The following is a 20,439-nucleotide window of genomic DNA, read 5'->3' as shown; positions in this document are numbered from 1 at the left end:
AATATGGTGCAATATTAAGTTGCTTGAAAGGCAAATAAGAGTCTAGTGGTGGTTCATGTATAATCCAAGTACTTTTTGTACCCTGTACTGGGAAGGGCTGTAGGTCTATCCAAATAATTTTATAGGCCACTGTGTGCTTAGAATAAAAAACTCAAAACAATTTAAGACATCAAACATAAGAACATGTACTTTCCTCACAATTTCATTGACTTATAAAGTATGAGCTTAAGTGATGTGTTTTATTTTTGTAACCAGGATGGGCAGTCATGTGCAGTATTTTTATTTATTCAGACAGTTCAGTTGGGAAGCATACAGGGAGAAAGAGTAGAGGAAACACTGCACAAGACAGTTCTAATAGGATTCAATCCTCTGCCAGCAATGGGCTGTCATACCAAAAGCTCGCCCATCTTCCACTGTTTCCTCTTCTGCTTGTAGTTCATCAGATAAATTTCTGTGTGGTGCATACTAAACTCTCCTGTATTGCCAAAAAAATATCAGTCTAACAATGAATGTGTTCTGTGAGTCCATCAGAAAGCTGCAACACCACCTGACTGTTCAAGTACAGGGAATTTCTCTCTTCAACCTTGTTTCCCTCCTGCTCCTCAGCTCCCCCCTCTGTCTGCTCCCTGTGGGCAGTGTTGTCAGTTCATGAACACGTTTCTGCTGGTCTAGGTGCATACCATTGATTTGTTTTTATTACACACTTGAAAATGAACAGATGATAGTAAATTAGTGGGGAGAGAGATTGGGAATGACGTCCAACAAATGTTCTCAGCTCAACATGAACCAGGGACATTGTTGTTCATAGTCAGTGCCTTCTAGGGGAACACCGTTAATTTTGTGCATCCAAGTCTTTTTACAGGTCTTGGGTAAAGTGAAAATATGTGGAAAAAAAAGGTAAAAAAAAATCTTGTGGCTATAAAAGGAGCTGTGCAAAATCTGATGAACTGCCTCAAGTGACATCACATGAGTCCAAAAAAAGGAAAAGAAAAGATGTGATTTTAGAAAGATATGAGCTTACCAAACCTCTTTAGTCCAGTCCTCACGTCTGTTTCAGGCAAGCAGCTCAAGGCTACATTAATCACTGCTTGGATAACACACCCAAATTTCACACCAAACTGTCAGTGGTCGAGTTACATTATGGATAATGTAAGTGCTAGGTTTTGACAAGAAAGAATTCCTCATGCTTGTTGATTTTATCTTCAATATTATTCTTATGCTAAACACAGAAAAACTAAATTGTCTTCAAATTGATAATATGGCCTTAAGGATTATATGTATAATGGATTCTCATCCACTGTACAAATATGTGGACTGAAAGTGGGCTTTGTGTTAAAGGAGAGACCTATCAGTAGAGCCAAACCCAAATTTCCTCTCAAACTTTGTTACATAATTATCATATGACCGCAGAAGGCTAAGTCAGTTTCACCAGTCTCTCTCATTTTTCTCTAACCCTAACCCTAACCCAGAACATAAGGAACTACAAGGAGTGTTCAACAAAGCCCAAGCCTCATTGGCCACTGACTATCTATCTTCCTGCGACATTCCCTCCTCAGGAACTTATGTAGTTGCTGTCTTCAGGTCCCCATGGGTTCATTTTTGGAGATTATTGTGTTGCAGGTGGTGTGCAGATAGATACAGCCATGGTTAAGGCAAGGTTTCCAGTTGGCCAGCAGCCTCTTCTTAAAGGAAGCTTCAGAGGTTCCTGTGTTTTACCAATTCTTGCAGGGATTTCACACATTAATATTGCTGGTCTCATTATTGCAGTTGCCTCTCTTTCTGTTCCTTAAAAGTGGTCATCAAGGTCTCAAGTAGCATTTTATCTCAGCCCGAGTCCTTGTCCACCCAGATCTAGCTTTCCAGTTTGTGGTAGTGGTTGACATTCCGTCTGTGGGAACTCTCTTATTCCAATGTTCAGTCCAGAACCTGGGACTCCAAAAAGGACATAGCTGCAACCTGCACAGGCTGACATGCAGTCAATTATCTTCAAGACTTGAACTCCAAAATTACTCCTCTGATCAGGTGAATGACTTTTGGAATTTCAAATATTGACAATGGACTGGCTCAAAGCCCTCAGGATAGATTTAGATGTTATGGACTGAAAGGGATAATACACAGCAGGACTTCCAGCTATTGGGCACATTACTGCAAGAAGACAGTCACTACCTGTCCTTAGATGTGGCAGCACAGTCTAGAGGACAAGATAGATGGTCTAAAGGCCTGCTTGTGGGTGGTATGGTATACAGAAGAGCTAGCTTAAGCGTTTTCCAATGATTTGAAATTATTGACACAGCTTGAGAAGGGTAGTGGTTTGAGACCAGGTGAAAATATCTTTATGATCCCTAGTTTACCATGTACTGTCTACAGGACTAGATTTCTTAAGAGTCCAGCATGTGGGATCTATAGGTAAGTCACCCTGGATATGTGTGAGGCAGAACTGTGCACTTGATCAGCAAAAAGAACCAAGATGAAAAGATCTTTTAATATTGAATCAGCTACCTCTACCTACAATTCTCTGTCTTGCTAAGGGGGGGGGGGGGGTACAAACACATAACACTTTAGAATAAAGCTGTGCACTCTCATCTGCTTTGTCTGAGTTGTCAGCTAAAGTTGTTGTAATAAGATCTGGAGATACACAGGGCCGACTCCACCTTCTGCTTAAGTGTTACCCAAGATAATGTTGATTCTCCTCCACTCACAGAACAAGATGAACCCTTGTGGTAACTTGGCCTCGCATCATCTCAAATTCAGGATTGTTTCTGTGCAAGAGAAGACTCCGAATGGTTAAACCACAGCTTTGAAAAGCACACTCTGCAGTAAAATAATATAAATACCTGCTTCCGCCAGGTCTGCACTGCTTCTTTGCCTCACACACAAGCCCTCAGCACACATATACAGAAATAATAATAAAAAATTATAATAATAACACAACTCCACTTGCTAAGGAAAATGTAATGTATTTTTCAGTCAAAGACAAGGCGTTGCATGTACCCTATACCTAGCTTGAGTGAGGGTGTGGTAGGTTGAGCAGTTAGTTACTTCTGTAGCTGTTCATTAATCAACAGAACTGAATAGTCCCAGAGATGTAGACCAGATTTAATCTGCATCTATACTGTCTTGAAGTTTAACTTCTTCATTCAACAAATAGAAAACCAGTATACTATGGCACACATTGTACTGGAGCAACCAAATCACTCCTGTCCAGTTCTTCGTTGTGCCATTACTAGCGTTAACCCATAGTTATCCACAATCCTATGTGCCATTGCCACAGTGATAAAATTTTGTATGAAACGTAATTTCAATCAGATTACATTTTCTATTAACTTAATGAGGATAATGTTAATTTTACATATTTGGTTATTTGCGAATATATTGATACTGGACATATTAGTAAAATATTCACACATATTTGTCCTCAATCCAATCTAATCTCAACCTGATCTCATCAATCTGCGCACCATTAACACACCTTTACACTTTCAAATTGTGTGCTATGCACAGCCCAATCCTTTCCATGTTGCTTGGATTAAAATGGTTAGATTTAGGCACACATCATCTGAAATGCACAGGAGGGATCACCTGCATGCAAAACTGGACTTTAGCGTACACACAAAATAGATTTTTTGTGAATGACCGATTTGAGCTTTCAGTTTACCAACATAAGTTCCACTTGAAGCCAATTTATTATGTACACATTCTTACAAATAATTCACTCTTCAGAGGCAAACGCATCACATTAGTGAACAGCACCCATGTGACAAACGGGTGTGGCTCACCCATGTGATTGTAATGTATATTGCCAGTGAACATTTTACATATAATTTCTCTATGAACATTTTTCAACTTACCAGATATGCTGTTTAAAAACATTTCCCTCTCATTTAATTTAGTTGGCATCATGTTTCTTTTCAAATGTATTTGCTGTTCCAAAATAGTATTATATAGACATAATTTCTATGAAATGGGGTTTAGCCAAGGTGCCACCTTGAAGTATCTGAAATGGAGCCAACATTTTCTCGACCAGATAACATTCAAGCAGCTGGAATAAAATTGTGCGATTAGACTGGGCTGAGGAGAATTACAAGACACATTTAGGATAGTAGGCACATTACTTCTATGCAAATAACATCTCATTACAATAGGAGTTTTAGCTTGGAAGCAGATGACGAACAGCAGCAGAAGATGGTCAGTGAAAGCTTACTCCATGGCTATAGTGGCCACATGATCTCCAAAATAAGACAACTGGATAGTAGAGGAACTTGAAGATGTACATAAACATTCTATACATATATATGCACTCTTTTCATTTCTTTGTAATATGCTGAGTGATATACACTGCTTATTGCAGCTGACAAGTAAAAATCTTAACTACATTATTGTATTTGATTTAAGGTCAAGAAACAGAGTCCGGCTACGTGTCAAGCTTTCAAATAATTCTTAGCATGCATCCATTAATCTGTTTCTTTTTGTGTGGTTTGATTCAGTACGTGTGCCACTCAGGAAAAGAATAAAGCAGATGCAATGTGATGTGTCTGAAACAAGAGCAGCGTGGGTAGCGACAGTGTGGAAACAATGATTTGTACAGTGAAACAGCATTAATGTTAAAGATAATAGTGTAAACACACTTGTATTGGGTATTCTCCTAATTATCAATAAAAAAAATACAAAATACATACAAACAAACAAAAAAAACAATCTGCAAGTTTCTCTGTTCTTAGTAGGCATAGGCTAATACACAGATACTGATGAAGTCAGTTTTCTGTGAACCATGTTCATTTATCAAACTATTACCTTGGTGAATCACATGTGCATGTTAACTCACACTGACTGTTGTTTCACAGGTTTATCTGTTAATATCACAGATCATGTCAAAAAAAAGCATGTATCTCAGAATATTTCCTAGAGCATGACAATAGCTGAGTTTAATACACAGTCCTGCGTAGTTCCTCAACCCTTTGAGATTGAGATTCATAACAGGTGTCATGACAGTGTCAAATAAGCACAGATCACAACCAACATATATGTCCATTAATGATTGTCTCTAGTCATGCACCTTGCATAACTTTAAAGGGAGGAAGGGTGCGCACTGTGCTATTTCTATACCCTGGCTATCCTAGTATAGTGCAGTCATAATATGGGCATGTTATTCTTGAGATATGTGATATCTTTTTGTAATGACAAGGCATGAATTTTGGTCTATATATTTTGCACTGACTCCCAAAATTTCACTTCAGTGCTCTGAAATGTGGTTACAAATTAAATTTTGATGGTTTCATGTTTAAAGAGGTCTTCCTATGTTTTGTTTCTGTAACATATTGTACACCAATACAGACTAGTGAAAAGAAGCCTAACTTCAGCTCCAACATTCGTACCACTCATTTGTGTATGGAGATATTGGACTAACATGTAGATTATACCTGAAAGGTTTTGAAGATACACAGAGATGTTGCCACTCATTACACAATCTTTCATATTGGCCAACACAATTATTAAAGTTTGCCACATGCATCTTTGCTGGAGTAAAGCTGGAAGGTCAGTGTTTTCAATTACAGATTGTATTGCTGATACCCAGTATCAGATTCTTGATCATGACATCGCTGGTGCCAGTGGACAGAGTTAACCTCCTACAGGCCGTGTAAGCTGAAAACTAAGCACTGTTCCTATAACTCAGTCACAATAACATAAATGAAGTCAATGAGGGAATAAGTGAGACGTGTAACTGTACCTCAAGGCAACATCATAAACATAATCTTGACAGTTCCATTATTTGTCTCTGCAGACTGAATATTTTAGAAATAGCTCATTCTTCTTGCTGTGAGAGAATAAAGGAAAATAAGCTTTATTTTACATGTCTGTCATTGCCTAATAATTTCTTGAAAGTTTCCTGGAAAGACCCATGTAGTTTAGTGCTAATTATAGGAAAAATAGAGTTAAAGGTCCAAGACAAGGTTGTGATAGCTAAGTATTTAGAAATGTACCAACTGATCACTCTTTATTTTACTTATACCTAGTCCAAAATTAGATCGTTCTTTCCAGGAAATGAATAAGGCATTACTGAAAATACAAATACATTTAGATCAGCCTGTGAATAATTCTTTGTATAAAATGGCTGTCATTGTAGCTTCCAAATTTACAGAATACTTCTGGAACATTTTCATGGAAAATAGAAAATGCAGATTCAATTTTTGAAATGATATCTACAGAATATAATCATGCATAAAGTACAGATGCCAATCTTATATAAATCATGAAATATTAGCAGTAAAACTGTTGACTTACAAATAGTGTAAATTTTTAATCCCTTTAATTATTTCTGTAACATAAATAGTACAAACCACATCCATCTCCTCTCTCTGGTGCTAATACACCTTGCATTAATAATGATAATAATAACAGTGTCCTCGCAGATACGCTGATGATGAGTAATGTGAAGTTAAACACGGGGAGGTCAAATTAAGTGAGTCAATTTAAAAGGTCAAATCTTTTTGGTTCTCTGTTTGACATAATATGGACTGTTTCATAGTAAGAGTAATAGCATTTGAGTACATTCTCTTTGTCTTTTCTCATCATGACTGAAAGGAGGGATGCAGTCAATCTAATTTAGTGTGAATGTTCATTTAACACAAATCAAAATAGCTTTAGTATTTGCACAATCTCTACTGTAATTATCGATTTTTCAAACCCATTTTGGCCAATTCCAAATAAACCTTTTCCTTGCCAGTACTACTCCCCTCATTCTCATTCTCTAGAATTTATTTCCACTGAAATGTTTCTGTCTTTCAGAGCTTTCAGTGTTTTTCTTTCTTTCTTTCTCTCTCTTTTTTTGCTATGCTTTTCTCTCCCTGCTTTATGCTCCTTGTGCTCAGTATCTTTTTCTGTCTCCCCTCCCTCTCTCTGTCCTTCTTTCTCTCCTTCCTTTTTTCTTTGGCTGCTTTTCATTCTGTTTTCTTTCATTGTTTTTCTTTTCTTTCTCGCCTAGGGACCCCATTTTTTTTCTCTTCCTCTATTCAGGTTTTCTTTATTCTCTTTTCTGAATAGTTGTGGTACTTTAAGGGGAAGGGGAAGGCGAGGGAGAGGGGAGGGAGGTTAGTTTCAGTCAAAGCTGCAGAACAAAACTTCCTCCCACACCACATGCAGTGTCTCTTGGAATGAGTTTGTCACTGACTTGAAGACACACTCCCCCTCCTATGTATACCACCATGGATGACAACCCTACAGTGAATTGGTATCAGGCCAGCAGATGTACACATGTACTATAGCGACGATTGTCCCCTTAAATATCGACGGGGCATGTTGTGTGGAGCCTCTGTGTCCCAGTCTCTGTTTGTGGTTAAGCGATGTTATTTCAGTGTGCAGTATCACATGGTGACACATGATGTGGTTGGTGCGTTAAACCAACCACAGCTGTGTGTGAATACGATTATCTCCCAACTGAGGTGCGTAGAGGGAGGCATTTGTGCTTCACAAGAACATCTTCATCACTGCAGAGAAATGACAGGCTACCTTACAGGAGGCAGCCCCATGTCGAGGAGCACTACCTCCTCAACGGCTTCGGTCTCAGCGGGATTGAACTCAGATAAGCACAAGTGCAGTCCACTACTAAATCAGAAATAATAAAATTGCAAGCGCCAGTTAGTAAATTTGTTGATGTACAGGAGCTGGTGATATGGAAATGGGAAAATAACATGTGGAGGGAAAAAAAATCCAGCACTGCACTTCTGAAAGACAAAACCACAGCAGCCAGTTAATCTCCAGATATCATGACAGAAATCATTCCTCTTTCTTTATGATAGTAAAAAAGACTACAGCCTCCTGCACCTATGGTTTCCATCTCACAGTCACACACACATACAGACATGCACACTCACACATTGTGCCCAAGACAATTTAATGCATGACTCAATGGCATTGAAAGTGGGTTGGATAAATTGGAAATGATTAAAAATGCAGAATTGACAGGGAAACCGATAAAACTTTCTCTCTATAAGTAAGAACCAAAAACCAGCATGATGGAATGGCAGGCTTGAAGGGGAGAGAAAGGTGAAAGACAGATGAAAGTGAAGAGAGATAAAAGCCGGAGTGAGGAGGGTGTGGGATAAAGCAGGAGGAAGGGAGGCAGAGATGAAAGCAAAATGAGAAAGATAAGAACAGAGTGAGAGAGACAGAGAGGGAAACGGAGGAAGAGATAGATAGTGTACAGAGCAGAGAGAGAGGTAACCATGGAAACAGGAGGAAGGTACAAAAGAAGAGATAGACAAAGGGTTTGATTTAAAAGAATGAAACTTGGACGAAAGAAAAGTAATTCCGACTGAAATTTGTTACCGGGAGGTGGAGGAATAATACAAAGGAGTGACGGCCATGGAGGGACAGTGGCTGTGTCCCCACTATCTGCTACAGCCAGTTTGAATGTGGTCGCCTCTAACCGGCATATAAGGCACTCCAGAGACCTCTAGTGTTAATAGGCTTCTGTGGTTCATTGTGGGCCTCACCTTGAGTAAATCCGGGGCCATTTCACTATGTAGGACACTCGCAGGATCGTCAAAATCGTGTGTTTCCTTTGTGTATGTCTGTCTGTCGCGCAGTGATTTCTGCACTGACAGAGAGAATATGGTGAGACCGCACAGTATATTTTATAAGCATACTTTTCCATGAATCACATAGCAGGAAGAGACTTCAGAGTGACTAAAATAGGATAAAGTACCTTGGTAAAATTCCTCTCCCACCTTACTGCAATGAAAAACTGCATTCCTGATAAGAAGATATGAGTTCTCCATGGTCCTACATTGTGTTTGCTGACTTATTGAATGAACTTGAGGTGCATGTTGACTATCCTTTTCCCGTTGAATAAATGCAATGTGCCCATATATTAGGATTCATATTTGTATATCTATATAGAGTTACAGACAGACAGAGGGTTTTTATTCTGTGGTTTTTGAGTCTCTTGTGGCTATCCCTCTTTCTCCCTTCCCCCTCTCTGTTTTTCTCTCCTCTCTGTCTTTCTCTTTCGTCCTCTGTCTCTGTTTCTCTCACTCGCTCCCCCTCCCTCCCTCCTCCCTCTTTCTCTTGATCTCTCTCTCCTCCTCTCTCTCTTGCTCTCCCATGCCCCCCTCTTTTTCTCGCTCTCTTATGCTCTCTCTCTCTCTCCCTCTCCCTTCTCTTTCTCTCTTTCCTTCCATAGCTCTCTGTCTCACTCCCTCGCCCCCCTCTCTGTTCCTTTTATATCCTCCTTGCTGAATGCTCTTCTCCTCTCCTCCCTCAACTCTGTCTTTTCTCCTTTATATTCAGTCTTTTTTTTTTCAAGCTCTCCCCACACTCCTTTCTCCAATGTTGTCTCCAAGCAGAGCTATTTCATTGCTAATATTCTGTCTTTCCATTTAGTACCCCCACTACAAAATAGGGAGAGTAATCTTTTATTTAGGGTTTTTTGCTCTGGCCATCTCTGCATCCCGTCTTGTGGTTTGCGTAAGAGTGATTTGTTGGGTGAATTTAAGACTTGATTTGTTTAGATTTTATGCCACAAAAAAAGGGGGGTGGCAAGCAAAAATGGAAAGCATTGATTCTGAATCAGAAATGCAGAAAATGCCGCAGAATCTTGTTTGTTTATTTGCCTGAAGTTGCAAATGGCTCACCTATAGTGTACCTTGTCGAATCATGTATGCCTCACATTTAAAGTTGCTCTCCTTTGCAGCAGCGAGTGAGGCAATACTGATAAAGACTGAAGCTTTGTTTTTTTTCCCCCAGTTTGTTTTCTCTGTCTGTGTGTCCAGTCTGTTCTTACTGACCTTAATGGAAGAAGCTGGAGGCGTGCAACTAGGGTGTGGCTGCTTTTATACACTTTTGCTATATTCCATCTGCATTGCTTAGATTCAAGCTGCGTGATTGTCTGCTCTATGCTTATGAAAAAGCCTGCTGTGCTTTTTTTTTTTTTTTTTTGGTGAAAGCTTAATTACAGCAGCTAATCATGCTTGAGACTTACTATTATATCAGCATGCCGTACAGAGGTGAGACTGATCCAGCACTGAAAATAACAGAAGGTGTGTGGGCTTGCTGCCTGAGACACAGGTCTGAGAGGAATGGCCAGCTAAAACATCAACATCAGTCCAATAACTCAAAGTTCAAAACACAGAGCAAACTGACTCCTGTCTTCTCTCTCTCGCTTTCTGATCATATGAAAATCCTCACCTGAACACTGTAACTATAACAACCCTATACACAAACCTACACAGCTTCCAGTTTGCCTGACAGTGAAAGGATGTTGAATTATAGCCATCACCCAGCACAGCGTCTCTCTCTCTTTCTCTCTCTCTCTCTCTCACACACACACACACACACACACACACACACAACCAGAGCAAACTCAGGCTGTATGCAGCCTGTCACTGGGCTGGATGAAGAAACAACACTGACAATGTGAGCTCACTAATGTACAGCAGGAGGAGTGGGGTGTATATATAAGAGACTAACCTACGACTGATACACCTTCTCTAGTATACTGTCATTTGCATTAGTCAGAATGTGTACTCGTGTTTTTAAAAAAAAAAAAGGAAAGAAAGAAAGAAAAGAGGGAGTTGTCATCAATGAGTCCTCTGCAGTTTTATGATTCATTGAGGTTTTCTCAGGGGTAAAACAGACAGCTGATATCTGAATCTCCTCACCCCCCACCCCCCACTCTCTATCTCTTTGACTTGCTCTATTCCTCTTGCTAAAAAAAAAAAAGAAAAGAAAAAAGAAAAAAAAGTTATAACTTTGACCTATATCACGGAGAGGATGTGACACCACACTGCACGGTTGTCCTCCTATAGATAAACAACACAGAACCAGGCCGGGGGTTTGGAAATGGACAAGTAGTTTCTGGTGGAAAAAAAAAACAAACAAAAAAAAAAAACAGCATAAGTCATACGGACACCCGTGTCAGAAGTGTGTTGTTTCAGGGCTGGTGGGGAACTGAAAGCGTGTTGGTGTCAGTGGTATATATATGTGTGTGTGTGTGTGTGTGTGTGTGTGTGTGGTGTGTGTGCTTGTCCCTGATCTCAGACATCAGACAAATGCGCACACGCAACCACGCACAAACACACATTTGAAATCCCAGTTGAGGGTTAGTACACTGGAGAGCAGGGCAATGGCTTACTTCCCTTACTCTCTCTCTCTCTCTCTCCCTCTCTCTCTCTCTCTTTCTCACTGTCTGTCTCATATGCACATAGGAACCTGTAGAAATCTAAGAACTGAATGAAATTTTACGCTTATTATCCATCGTAGCCCTCTTCACTGTTAGTTTTCCGTAGCCCTACACACACAAATGTACCCAAAGTAAATGGACAAGCAGGCAGGTTTTGCTGTTATGAAGATTCAGGCCTGGAAAGGAGCCAGTGTATTTCTTCCCCAAACTTTTGTTGTCTGTGTCTTTTTCATTTTCCCCATAGGCTAGTTCTGTGTTGTTTTATGTACGTGTCCCTTGTTGTTTCTTCCATGTGGTTTCTTTGTCTTTCAGCCTCTTATCTCTTTGTTTCTTCCCTTGCTCTCCTTCTATTTTCTCTCCCATTCTCTCCCTCGACTTCCTGCTATCTCTCCCCCTCACTCACACCCTCACTCAATCTCTTTCTCTTTCTCTCTCTCCCCCACCCTCCCTCCCTCGCGCTCACTCTCATTCCCTATCTCTCCCTCCCTCCACCCCCCCACCCCCCTTCCTCCGCTCCCCTTTCTCTCTATCTTTCTCATTCTCGCAGCACTCCCAGCCGCTGATGATTGATCAAGGTTTTCAAGGTTTGCCCTTTCCTGTTATTTAGTAGGAAATGTTTATGCACAGTCCTCAGCCTTACAGTCACAACTGGCATGTGTCCATGCAGTGTTTGTCGCGCTCGCCTGCACCTATACATACGTGTATAAAACTCACTTTTTTTTTTCTTTTTTTTTGCCACCCTCCCTCTGTTTACTGGTTAAAAGGTGAGGTAAGCCCTGGTATAATAGAATACCTGTCTAATTATCAGGATCATCTTCAGTGCAGACTACTTAAGCACACAACCTGTACTTAGCCCGCAGGTACTCTGCCGCACTGTTTCTCAACACAGCCTGAAAGAAATCTGGAAGTTCAATAGTTAATGTCTTCCCTTGCTGTTTTTCCTTTTCCTCACTCTCTCCGTCTCTCTATCTCCTTTCCTCTCTCCATTCCCTTTGCTCTCACCCCCCCCCCCCCCCTCACCTCCTCCTCTCCTTCATTCTGCACCCCCCCCCCCTTCTCTTTTCTCTTGCTGATGGACTCTTCTTTTTTATTTTCACACTCCACCATCCCCCTTTTTTTCTTCTCTCTTTTTCTCTCTCCTTCTTTCCTCCAGCCCCCCCCCCCCGCTCTTCTCTTTCACTGCATTTTCTTTCAACCCTCCCTCTATCTCTCTTCCCATCCCCACCCCCCTCTCCACCACTCCCCCTCCCCTCTTTCTTTTTTCCCTTTTATTCTTTCTTTCTCTTTCTTTTGCCACATCCTTTCTTATGCCTCAATCCTACCCCCCCCCCACACACACACACCCCCCACCCCCTCATCCTCCTCCTCCTCCTCCTCCCCCCCTTCCCGTCTCTCCTTTCCCTTCTTCCTCCTTTTTGCTGCATTCTCTTCTTCCCTCCCCCACCCCGGCTCTCTTTCCTCTCTCCCTTTTTCTTTCTGTCTCTCTCACCCACCACCCCACCCCACCCCCCACCCCTCCTCTTCCTCCACTCAGCTTCACTCCCCCTCCCTCTGCTTCTTTCTTCCTTATTCTTTCTCCCCCACGTCTGTCTCCCTCCCTCCCTCTCTCCTAACTGCTTTTCTCTCCTTTCTTTCTCCTTCTCTTTTCTTTTGTCACTCAATTTTTTTTCTTCTGAATTTCTCAGACAGTATACTTCAGGCTGTCTCAATAGTTAATTAGTTTGAATCTAGAAATAAAAGCAACAAACTACACGGTCTCTGGAAAGTTAAAATTTTAGCATTTCTCAGACATTATCTGTCTGACTGTTTTGCTACTGACAGACGCACCTCCACCCATAGTCTCTCTGAGTGTTTGTGCGTGTTGTGAAAGTGTGTACGTGCCTCTATGTGTGCCTGCATATATACATACATATAAGCATGTTTCTGTGTGCGTAAATTCACATATACATTTTCACATATATCTGTACTCTGTGCGCACAGAGAGGAACTGCTGATTAGATTTTATAATTGTTTGTGCGTTTGAGCACACGCTCAGAGAAAAAAGGGAAATGCAAAGTATAAAGTGTGATCAAGAAAAGATAGAGCTTGTGTCTCTGTGCGCCTTAAAGAGAAATGTGTGTTGAAGGGTCATGCTGAATTGTATGTAGTGAGAAAGGGAGATAAGATGTGTGTGTGTGTATGTGTGTGTGTGTGTGTTTGTAAGAGAAAAGAGGAGAGAAAGAGAAGTGAGATGGGAAGGAGAGGGTGGGAGGAAGAGAAAGAAATGGGGTGATGCTGTGTGTGTCTGTGTGTGTGTGTGTGTGTGTGTGTGTGTGTGTGTGCGGTGGGGTGGAGGGCTGGTGGAGGGGGGCAGGCACAGTCAGTTCTGATAACAGCAACAGTAGGAGGAGGATGAGCCGTGGGACCGCCCCACTCTCCCACAGATATAAATAGGAGGTGGATTTTTTTACTCCACTCATTTCTCCTGAAGGATGAGATCCCTGAAACACCTCAAACATCACTCCAGGAACAATGTGGTGAGTTTGTAACCTAAAGATGCAGAGAGATGCGTTGCCGCTAAGGGTTATGGGGGTGGGGGTAGGTGGTGGTGGTTACTTGTTTTGCAGTTTTGTTAGTGAGGTATTTACACTCTGGTGTGTGTGTGTGTGTGTGTGTGTGTGTGTGAGGGGAAGCCAGATTACTTTTCACATTCATATGAGTACTGCAGTGGGAACATCTTTTAAAAAAAAGATAAGAGTTGTGTTTCTATCTCTGCCGCACATTTTCTGCTACTGCTCCAATTGTTTGTCCTTAGGTGTCTTTCAGTTGCAACTTTAAATGTGAAAGTACGGACTCTTGCAATTACTACCCTACCTTCTCTGTCTCCTTGTCATTTGTCTTTTTCTCTTTCATTTTGTCAGCCTTTCATTTTGCTGTGCTTTTTTCTTCTCTCTCCAGCTCCCCCTCCTTCCCTCCCTCCCTCCTTCCCCTCTTTCTCTCTCACTCACTCACTCACTCTGTCTTTCTGTCTCTCTGTGCCCCCCCCCCACCACCACCACCCCGCACACCCCCTCCCACTCCTTTTCCTTTCTCTCTCCCCTCCTCTCACATGCTCACTCAATCTCTCGTTCCCCTTCCCTCCCCTCCCTCTCCTCCCCTCTTTCTTTATCTTTCAGCCCCTCCATCTCATTTCTCTCTCCGTCTCCCTCCCTCCACTCCTCCCCCGCCCACAGCTCTTTCTCCTTCTCTCCATACCTCCCTCCCTCTCTTTTCTCTCACTCACACACACACACACACACACACGCTTTCAAATACACACCCAGTCTCTTTCCTTTTCTTTCTCACAAACACACAGTCTGTCTCTGTCTGACTACTTTAAAAGCAGTAATTATAAATGACGTGGTTATCAGGGCATCCAGGTCTACTCCCCTCTCCCAACACACTCACACACACATGCACACACACACACACCTTTATTCCTGCAATATCAGTATCTCTTCTTCCTTTTTCCCTTTTCACCATCCACTCTTTTCTTTTCTCTTTGTATTGTGTCAGAAAAGGAAGCAGCTCTTGCTTGTATGCTACAGAGTGAAGACTGGTGTATAGTATGAAAAGAAACCAGGGGTCAGAGCTTCTCTCTACACATTTTCCTACCAGTCAGACACATGCTAAGAAATAACCTGAAGTCAGTGGCCTGCAATACTCGCTTCTCCTTTACCACAGAGAGCTAGTTTGGTCGCACCACAATTTCTTCCTCATAGTTTCACTGTTCCGCTTTTACAGGCAGCAGGGTAAACATGTGCATGTGGGTCTGAAACACTTCCGAACCATACAATTATGTTAGTGAGCCTTATGCATTGGTCTGGAATACAGAATGAGCTCGAAGCTCAATCGAATGTCTGTTATGGATATGAGACTGCCTGCCGGCATATATCATCTTGTTAAGGAAGCCCAGTGTGGCAGGCATTATGAAGTCGGCTACGGCGAGAGTATCTGTGTGTAGGGCTGAGACAGTTTGCTACTCATGAATGGGACAGATAGCTCCAGTGATGAGCTGGCTTTGGTCAGCCCGGCTGCCCCGGGACCCCACAGGAAGTGCTGAGGACAGTCCACGGAAGTCAACTTCCTGGCTGGACCTGCATCCCTTGTTGTGTTCTTTATTATTCTAAAGCCTGTCAAGGAAGGAAGCGGGGTGCTAACACAGATCTGCCTTATCTTCTCAATCTAATGTTCTGTGGATTCTGAGCAAAGAAACAAGGCGTAGTCCGAATGCAGCTTTCACAGAGTTACCCTGAAAAACATTATCTTAATGCTCTCCTGTAGTCCTGGGAAAGAAGACTGTATAGCCTCTGGTGTCAATCTGGGACACTGAATCTTCAAAACTAAATAAAATGATAATTCCAATATTACAGCCACATAAAACCTTTTGTTTGTATTAATAGGAACGTTACCAATATCATGAGGTTACAATGGGGAAATGGGGTTATATGAGGAAACATTGTGTAAGGCAGGTTTTGTAACAATGGAATAATAATAATAAAAAAAAAAACCAAACATAGAATCATATTATTGCTTCTAGTTCATTTTCTTCTGACTTATATCATATGTTCTCTTCCAGGAGGAGGAGAGTAGCCGCTTGGTGCGAGCCTACCCCAAGATGACTGAGGGCCAAGTGGATGTGGGCACGCAGACGGAGCCTGTGGTGGTGCTATCTCTGGCTCAGGCAGCTGTTCTTGGCCTCATCTCCCAGAATGAAATCTTTGGGGCCACCATTGCTCCAAATGGCTTTTACACTGGGGAGCCCAGAGAGTGCCACCCTCCTCCACCTGAAGCAATGGAGTATGAGTACGCTGACCAGCTGATAGGGGCCAACGGGGACTACCTGGCTGAGCCTGCAGGGGAGCCGGAGCCCCAGCCCCACTGCAGTGAAAGGAGGCGGCCCGGGCCCCGTGGGAGGACCAAAAGGCCGAGGACCGATGGAGAATTAGAGAGTCACCCACACAAAGTACCAAGTCCACAGGCACAGGTTAAAGGTGAAAGACTCGAGTCTGATACCCCTCCTTCCTGCATTCATATGAACAGCAGGCGCAGTCCTGGCAAGTCTGATGAGCCAGTGACCCAACAAGGGTCTCTGAAAGAGGAGCAGGCCTGTGGAAACTGTGCCTCATGTGTGAGAGATACGCCCAGGCCTCAAACAGACGGACAGCCAGAACAGGAACATGAAGAAAGCACTGGCAGAGACAGAGAGAGGAAGGAAGAAGAGCTGGTGGTGGCAGAAGAAGAAGAGGAAGAAGCACTAAACCTCAAGACCGGTGGAGACACTGGCAGTCCTCTGGAGAACCGCTATTATGAGTCCAATGAGGTGGCCTATGAGTCTGGTGACATGTCCCTGCCAGGAGAGTATGAAGAGAATGGCCAGGCCATGCTGTGGTCAGACCCAGAGGGTCTCGCCAGGCGAATGCAGATTGACCGGCTGGACATCAACGTACAGATTGATGAGTCTTACTGTGTAGATGTGGGAGAGGGCCTGAAACGCTGGAAGTGCCGCATGTGTGAGAAGTCGTACACATCCAAATACAACCTTGTCACTCATATCCTGGGGCATAATGGAATTAAGCCCCATGAATGTCTACACTGTGGAAAGCTCTTCAAGCAGCCGAGCCACCTACAGACTCACCTGCTCACCCACCAGGGAACCCGACCTCACAAGTGCACTGTTTGTGAGAAGGCCTTCACGCAGACCAGCCACCTCAAGAGGCACATGCTGCAGCATTCAGACGTCAAGCCCTACAGCTGTCGCTTCTGCGGCCGTGGCTTCGCCTACCCCAGCGAGCTGAGGACCCACGAGAACAAACATGAGAACGGCCAGTGCCACGTCTGCACCCAGTGTGGTCTGGAGTTCCCAACCTACGCGCACCTGAAGCGCCACCTGACCAGCCACCAGGGCCCCACCACATACCAGTGTACAGAGTGCCACAAGTCCTTCGCTTACCGCAGCCAGCTCCAGAACCACTTGATGAAGCACCAGAACGTGCGGCCCTACGTTTGCCCCGAGTGTGGCATGGAGTTTGTGCAGATCCACCATCTCCGGCAGCACGCCCTCACTCACAAGGTACTGGCAGCGCACGCCCTCGCACTTAAGGTACTGAAACCTAATGATGTGCCTTTGTCTACCAATTTATGTGATCAAAGCAAAGCCAAGAGTGGACAGGCCTCATGCAACCATACAACCTCACTAAACCTTTATTTATAATGGAAAAATCAAGATCTAAGCATATGAGGGATTTAGAAAAGTAGGGAGGTATTTTAGCATCTTTCACTCAGTCCTCTGTGTAAATCCTCATAGGAAAAATGGGGGGTATATTGCACACTTGCATCACAGCCTTTTTTTTTTCCAAAACCAGTTGCTTTGTAAACATAGCCATCAAAGGCCTTGAGTTTTTTGTGCAGCTCAACCCCCCACTTGCATGTGTTTTGTGTTGTGTGTTGTTCGCAGAGCTACTTCCCTTTGTCTGATGAATCACTCCAGTCTTTCTCTCCATTTCATTATTCAGTTTCATTTATCCAGTTTTATTCTATAGGAAAAATCATTTCTTTTCACTGCATTTTCTTCTGATAGATACTAAAATAAAAGTTAAATGAATATTGAAACTAAAAAAAATAAAAGTTTATTCTTTTCTTTGTTAGTCTTTTTCCACTCTGCCTTTCAACACTTGGGGGGGCTAATGTAATCTACATGGATTGGATCAAAAGCCAGAATGCAAATGCTCAAACACATGCACACACGCAGGCTCCCTGTGTGTTTTTCCCCATGACTCATTATTTATTTTCCTCTAAACCATATATTTAGCCAAATTAATTAAAAGGCCCAAACACTTTTTTTTCCCCCAGGGTATGAAAGAATTCAAGTGTGACGTCTGTGCCAGAGAGTTCACCCTGTCTGCCAACCTGAAGAGACACATGTTGATCCATGCCAGCGTGAGGCCCTTCCAATGCCACGTCTGCTTCAAGACCTTTGTCCAGAAGCAGACCCTAAAAACGCACATGATTGTCCACCTGCCGGTCAAGCCTTTCAAATGCAAGGTGAGCGAAGCGAGTTTGACTTTTGCATCAAGTCGAACTGGCTGCCTTTGTCATGGAGCTAGGAGGGGTGCTGACTGACGTGCTCTTTGTCTCCCAGGTGTGCGGAAAGTCGTTCAACAGAATGTACAACCTCCTCGGCCACATGCACCTCCATGCCGGCAGCAAGCCCTTCAAGTGTCCTTACTGCACCAGCAAGTTCAACCTGAAGGGCAACCTCAGCCGGCACATGAAGGTCAAACACGGCATCATGGACGCCTCAATAGACGGACAAGGTGAGTAGCTTCATCAGTCATCCTAGATTACAACCTCCACTTTGAAACAGAGGAGACTCCCCGATAACATTTGATTTTGCTGATGTGTGTGGCAAATTTCCTAGTGGGACTTCTCAGTGGGCTTCATGTCGCATTATTGTCACTCAGTCTGTCCCTAATGCACTTTGACTCAGCATGTACTGTAATCTGGTGGCCAAGTGTTTTGATGTTTCTCTGTCACTCCCTCCCTGTGTGTTTAGTAAATATAGCAGTGCCTGGATTAGACATGCCTGTCTCTATCAGTGGAGACTGATACTGAGGCAGGGGTGGAGGGGCAATCTACTGCCTGTCCTCATTGAGGCCATGTGTCTTTAGGAAGAGCTCGCTTTATGTGTGTATGTGTATGTGTGTGTGTGTGTGTGTGTGTTATTGAGGGCAGAGCAGGATCATATCTTGTGTCTTTGTTTCCGTCTTCAGAACCCCCCCAAGAAACAGAAGGCCAGGAGGACTACGAGGAGGAAAGCTTTGAATTCAGCGAGCGAGAAAACCGGGCTAACAACAACAACACACCAGACATTGCTAAACTATCTCAAATGGAGTATTACAGCACCTATGGGAAGGGCGCAGGGCGCTTCAGCACTGCATGAATTATTGAAATGACCCCAAATTGAATTTAAGTGTGAACTAATGAAAACGGGATTTTTTTTGTTTTGTTTTTTGCTGTTAAAGGCATAGTGCTTGGGTTGTTCTTCAAGGGCATGAAGAAGCCCAGCAAACTGCACATTCATATGCACTGGAATCACTACAAAATTTGGAAATGTATACTTTTTACCTAATTACATATTTTTCATCTCTTAAACACTGCAAATCTACTGAATAAATATATTATATTTGAGAAAAGTGGACTGATTAAAGTAGGAGCATTTAGGTAAAAAAAAAAAATCTATATAGATACGTATATGTTGACAATTGCTTAAAAACAGGAACATCATCTGAGCCTCATTTGGAAAAGCACATTTTTAGCTACAAGCATAAATGCATATGGTGATGTTATACTGCACTTACTCATTCAGACAATCCCGGCCTCTCTCAGTCTGCTGGGGTAAACTAATGCGAAGGGTTAAAGAAGGGAACAAGTGTTAACTCTTTTCATGTGCCAAAGCGTTTCAAGTTTCAGAGGTTAACATTTCACTTTGATTTATACTGTGATAAATTAAATTTGAGGTCTGCAAAACAACTTAAATTCCATTGGATTTGCAATCTGTGTTTTATTGTATATTATTGTACAGAATGTATCAGTCCTCTTATATGTTGGCTGGTACTGTAATCAGTGCGTTGCACTGAGGACCACTGTGTCTTTTTAGGTTTCTGCATTAACAAGCATCACCCTGTATTGATCTCTAGTCTATGAATGTAATTGTTTCTGTGGAATGTTTTAAGATACTAATGAAAATAAAATCAAAACACTCTTTTTTTAATGGTAGGACCCCTTTACCAAAGAATTGGATCAAACCAGCTACAGGCAATGTCAGTCTCTTTTTCCTTGATGTTGTGTAGAGCTGGGGCATTGGATTTCTCGGGGTCCAGTCGAAGACCTCATGAAATTACATTCAGGTTCCCCTCCCACCCATCTGTAGATCTCTTCAAAAGATTACCGCAGAGCACAGACTGTGGTACAGCTTCTCTCTCAACAAACCTCACCATTTTCCCCCTCAATCCAGGCCTTCACAAGACAAGACTGCAGCATTTTTCAAAAGCAATGCAAAACCCTGCATTCACATTGCAGTCGTCCTTTTTTTTTTTTTTAACGGATGAATCTCAACAAGAATTGTCCCAAAAAACTCGGACAGAAATATTAAGTGCCCCAGTGTGTCTGCGAGAGCGTGCCATCCATCATGCTGTACTCTGGTCTCAAGTGATGAACGACAACCTCCCAACATGTGACAGGGC

The 20,439-nt window shown here is 42.6% G+C and overlaps 1 protein-coding gene across 2 annotated transcripts; it reads left to right on the top strand.

Annotated features, from left to right (window-relative positions):
* The first annotated feature begins 13,543 nt into the window (after positions 1–13,543).
* znf710a (zinc finger protein 710a) lies at positions 13,544–19,961 on the top strand. 2 transcript variants are annotated; one of them, XM_018664147.2, is made up of 5 exons: positions 13,544–13,692; positions 15,774–17,267; positions 18,047–18,238; positions 18,336–18,510; positions 18,967–19,961. In XM_018664147.2, the coding sequence occupies exons 1-5, from the start codon at positions 13,648–13,650 to the stop codon at positions 19,134–19,136; spliced, it is 2,076 nt and encodes a 691-aa protein (XP_018519663.1). In that variant the 5' UTR covers positions 13,544–13,647; the 3' UTR covers positions 19,137–19,961. The 2 variants fall into 2 exon arrangements, with proteins under 2 accessions (XP_018519663.1, XP_018519662.1); XM_018664146.2 differs by having other exon boundaries at positions 15,774–17,297.
* The last annotated feature ends 478 nt before the right edge of the window (positions 19,962–20,439 follow it).

Source organism: Lates calcarifer, linkage group LG10 (genome assembly GCF_001640805.2).
Source record: "Lates calcarifer isolate ASB-BC8 linkage group LG10, TLL_Latcal_v3, whole genome shotgun sequence".
Taxonomy (NCBI): domain Eukaryota; kingdom Metazoa; phylum Chordata; class Actinopteri; family Centropomidae; genus Lates; species Lates calcarifer.
This window is presented reverse-complemented; position numbering and strand designations above follow the sequence as displayed.

Excerpts from the sequence above, each read along its gene's own strand:
- znf710a (XM_018664146.2), top strand. The coding sequence starts at position 13,648 with ATGAGATCCCTGAAACACCTCAAACATCACTCCAGGAACAATGTG. Across the intron at positions 17,298-18,046 it reads CGCACGCCCTCGCACTTAAG|GGTATGAAAGAATTCAAGTG; the intron begins GTACTGAAACCT and ends TTTTTCCCCCAG. Across the intron at positions 18,511-18,966 it reads CGCCTCAATAGACGGACAAG|AACCCCCCCAAGAAACAGAA; the intron begins GTGAGTAGCTTC and ends TTCCGTCTTCAG.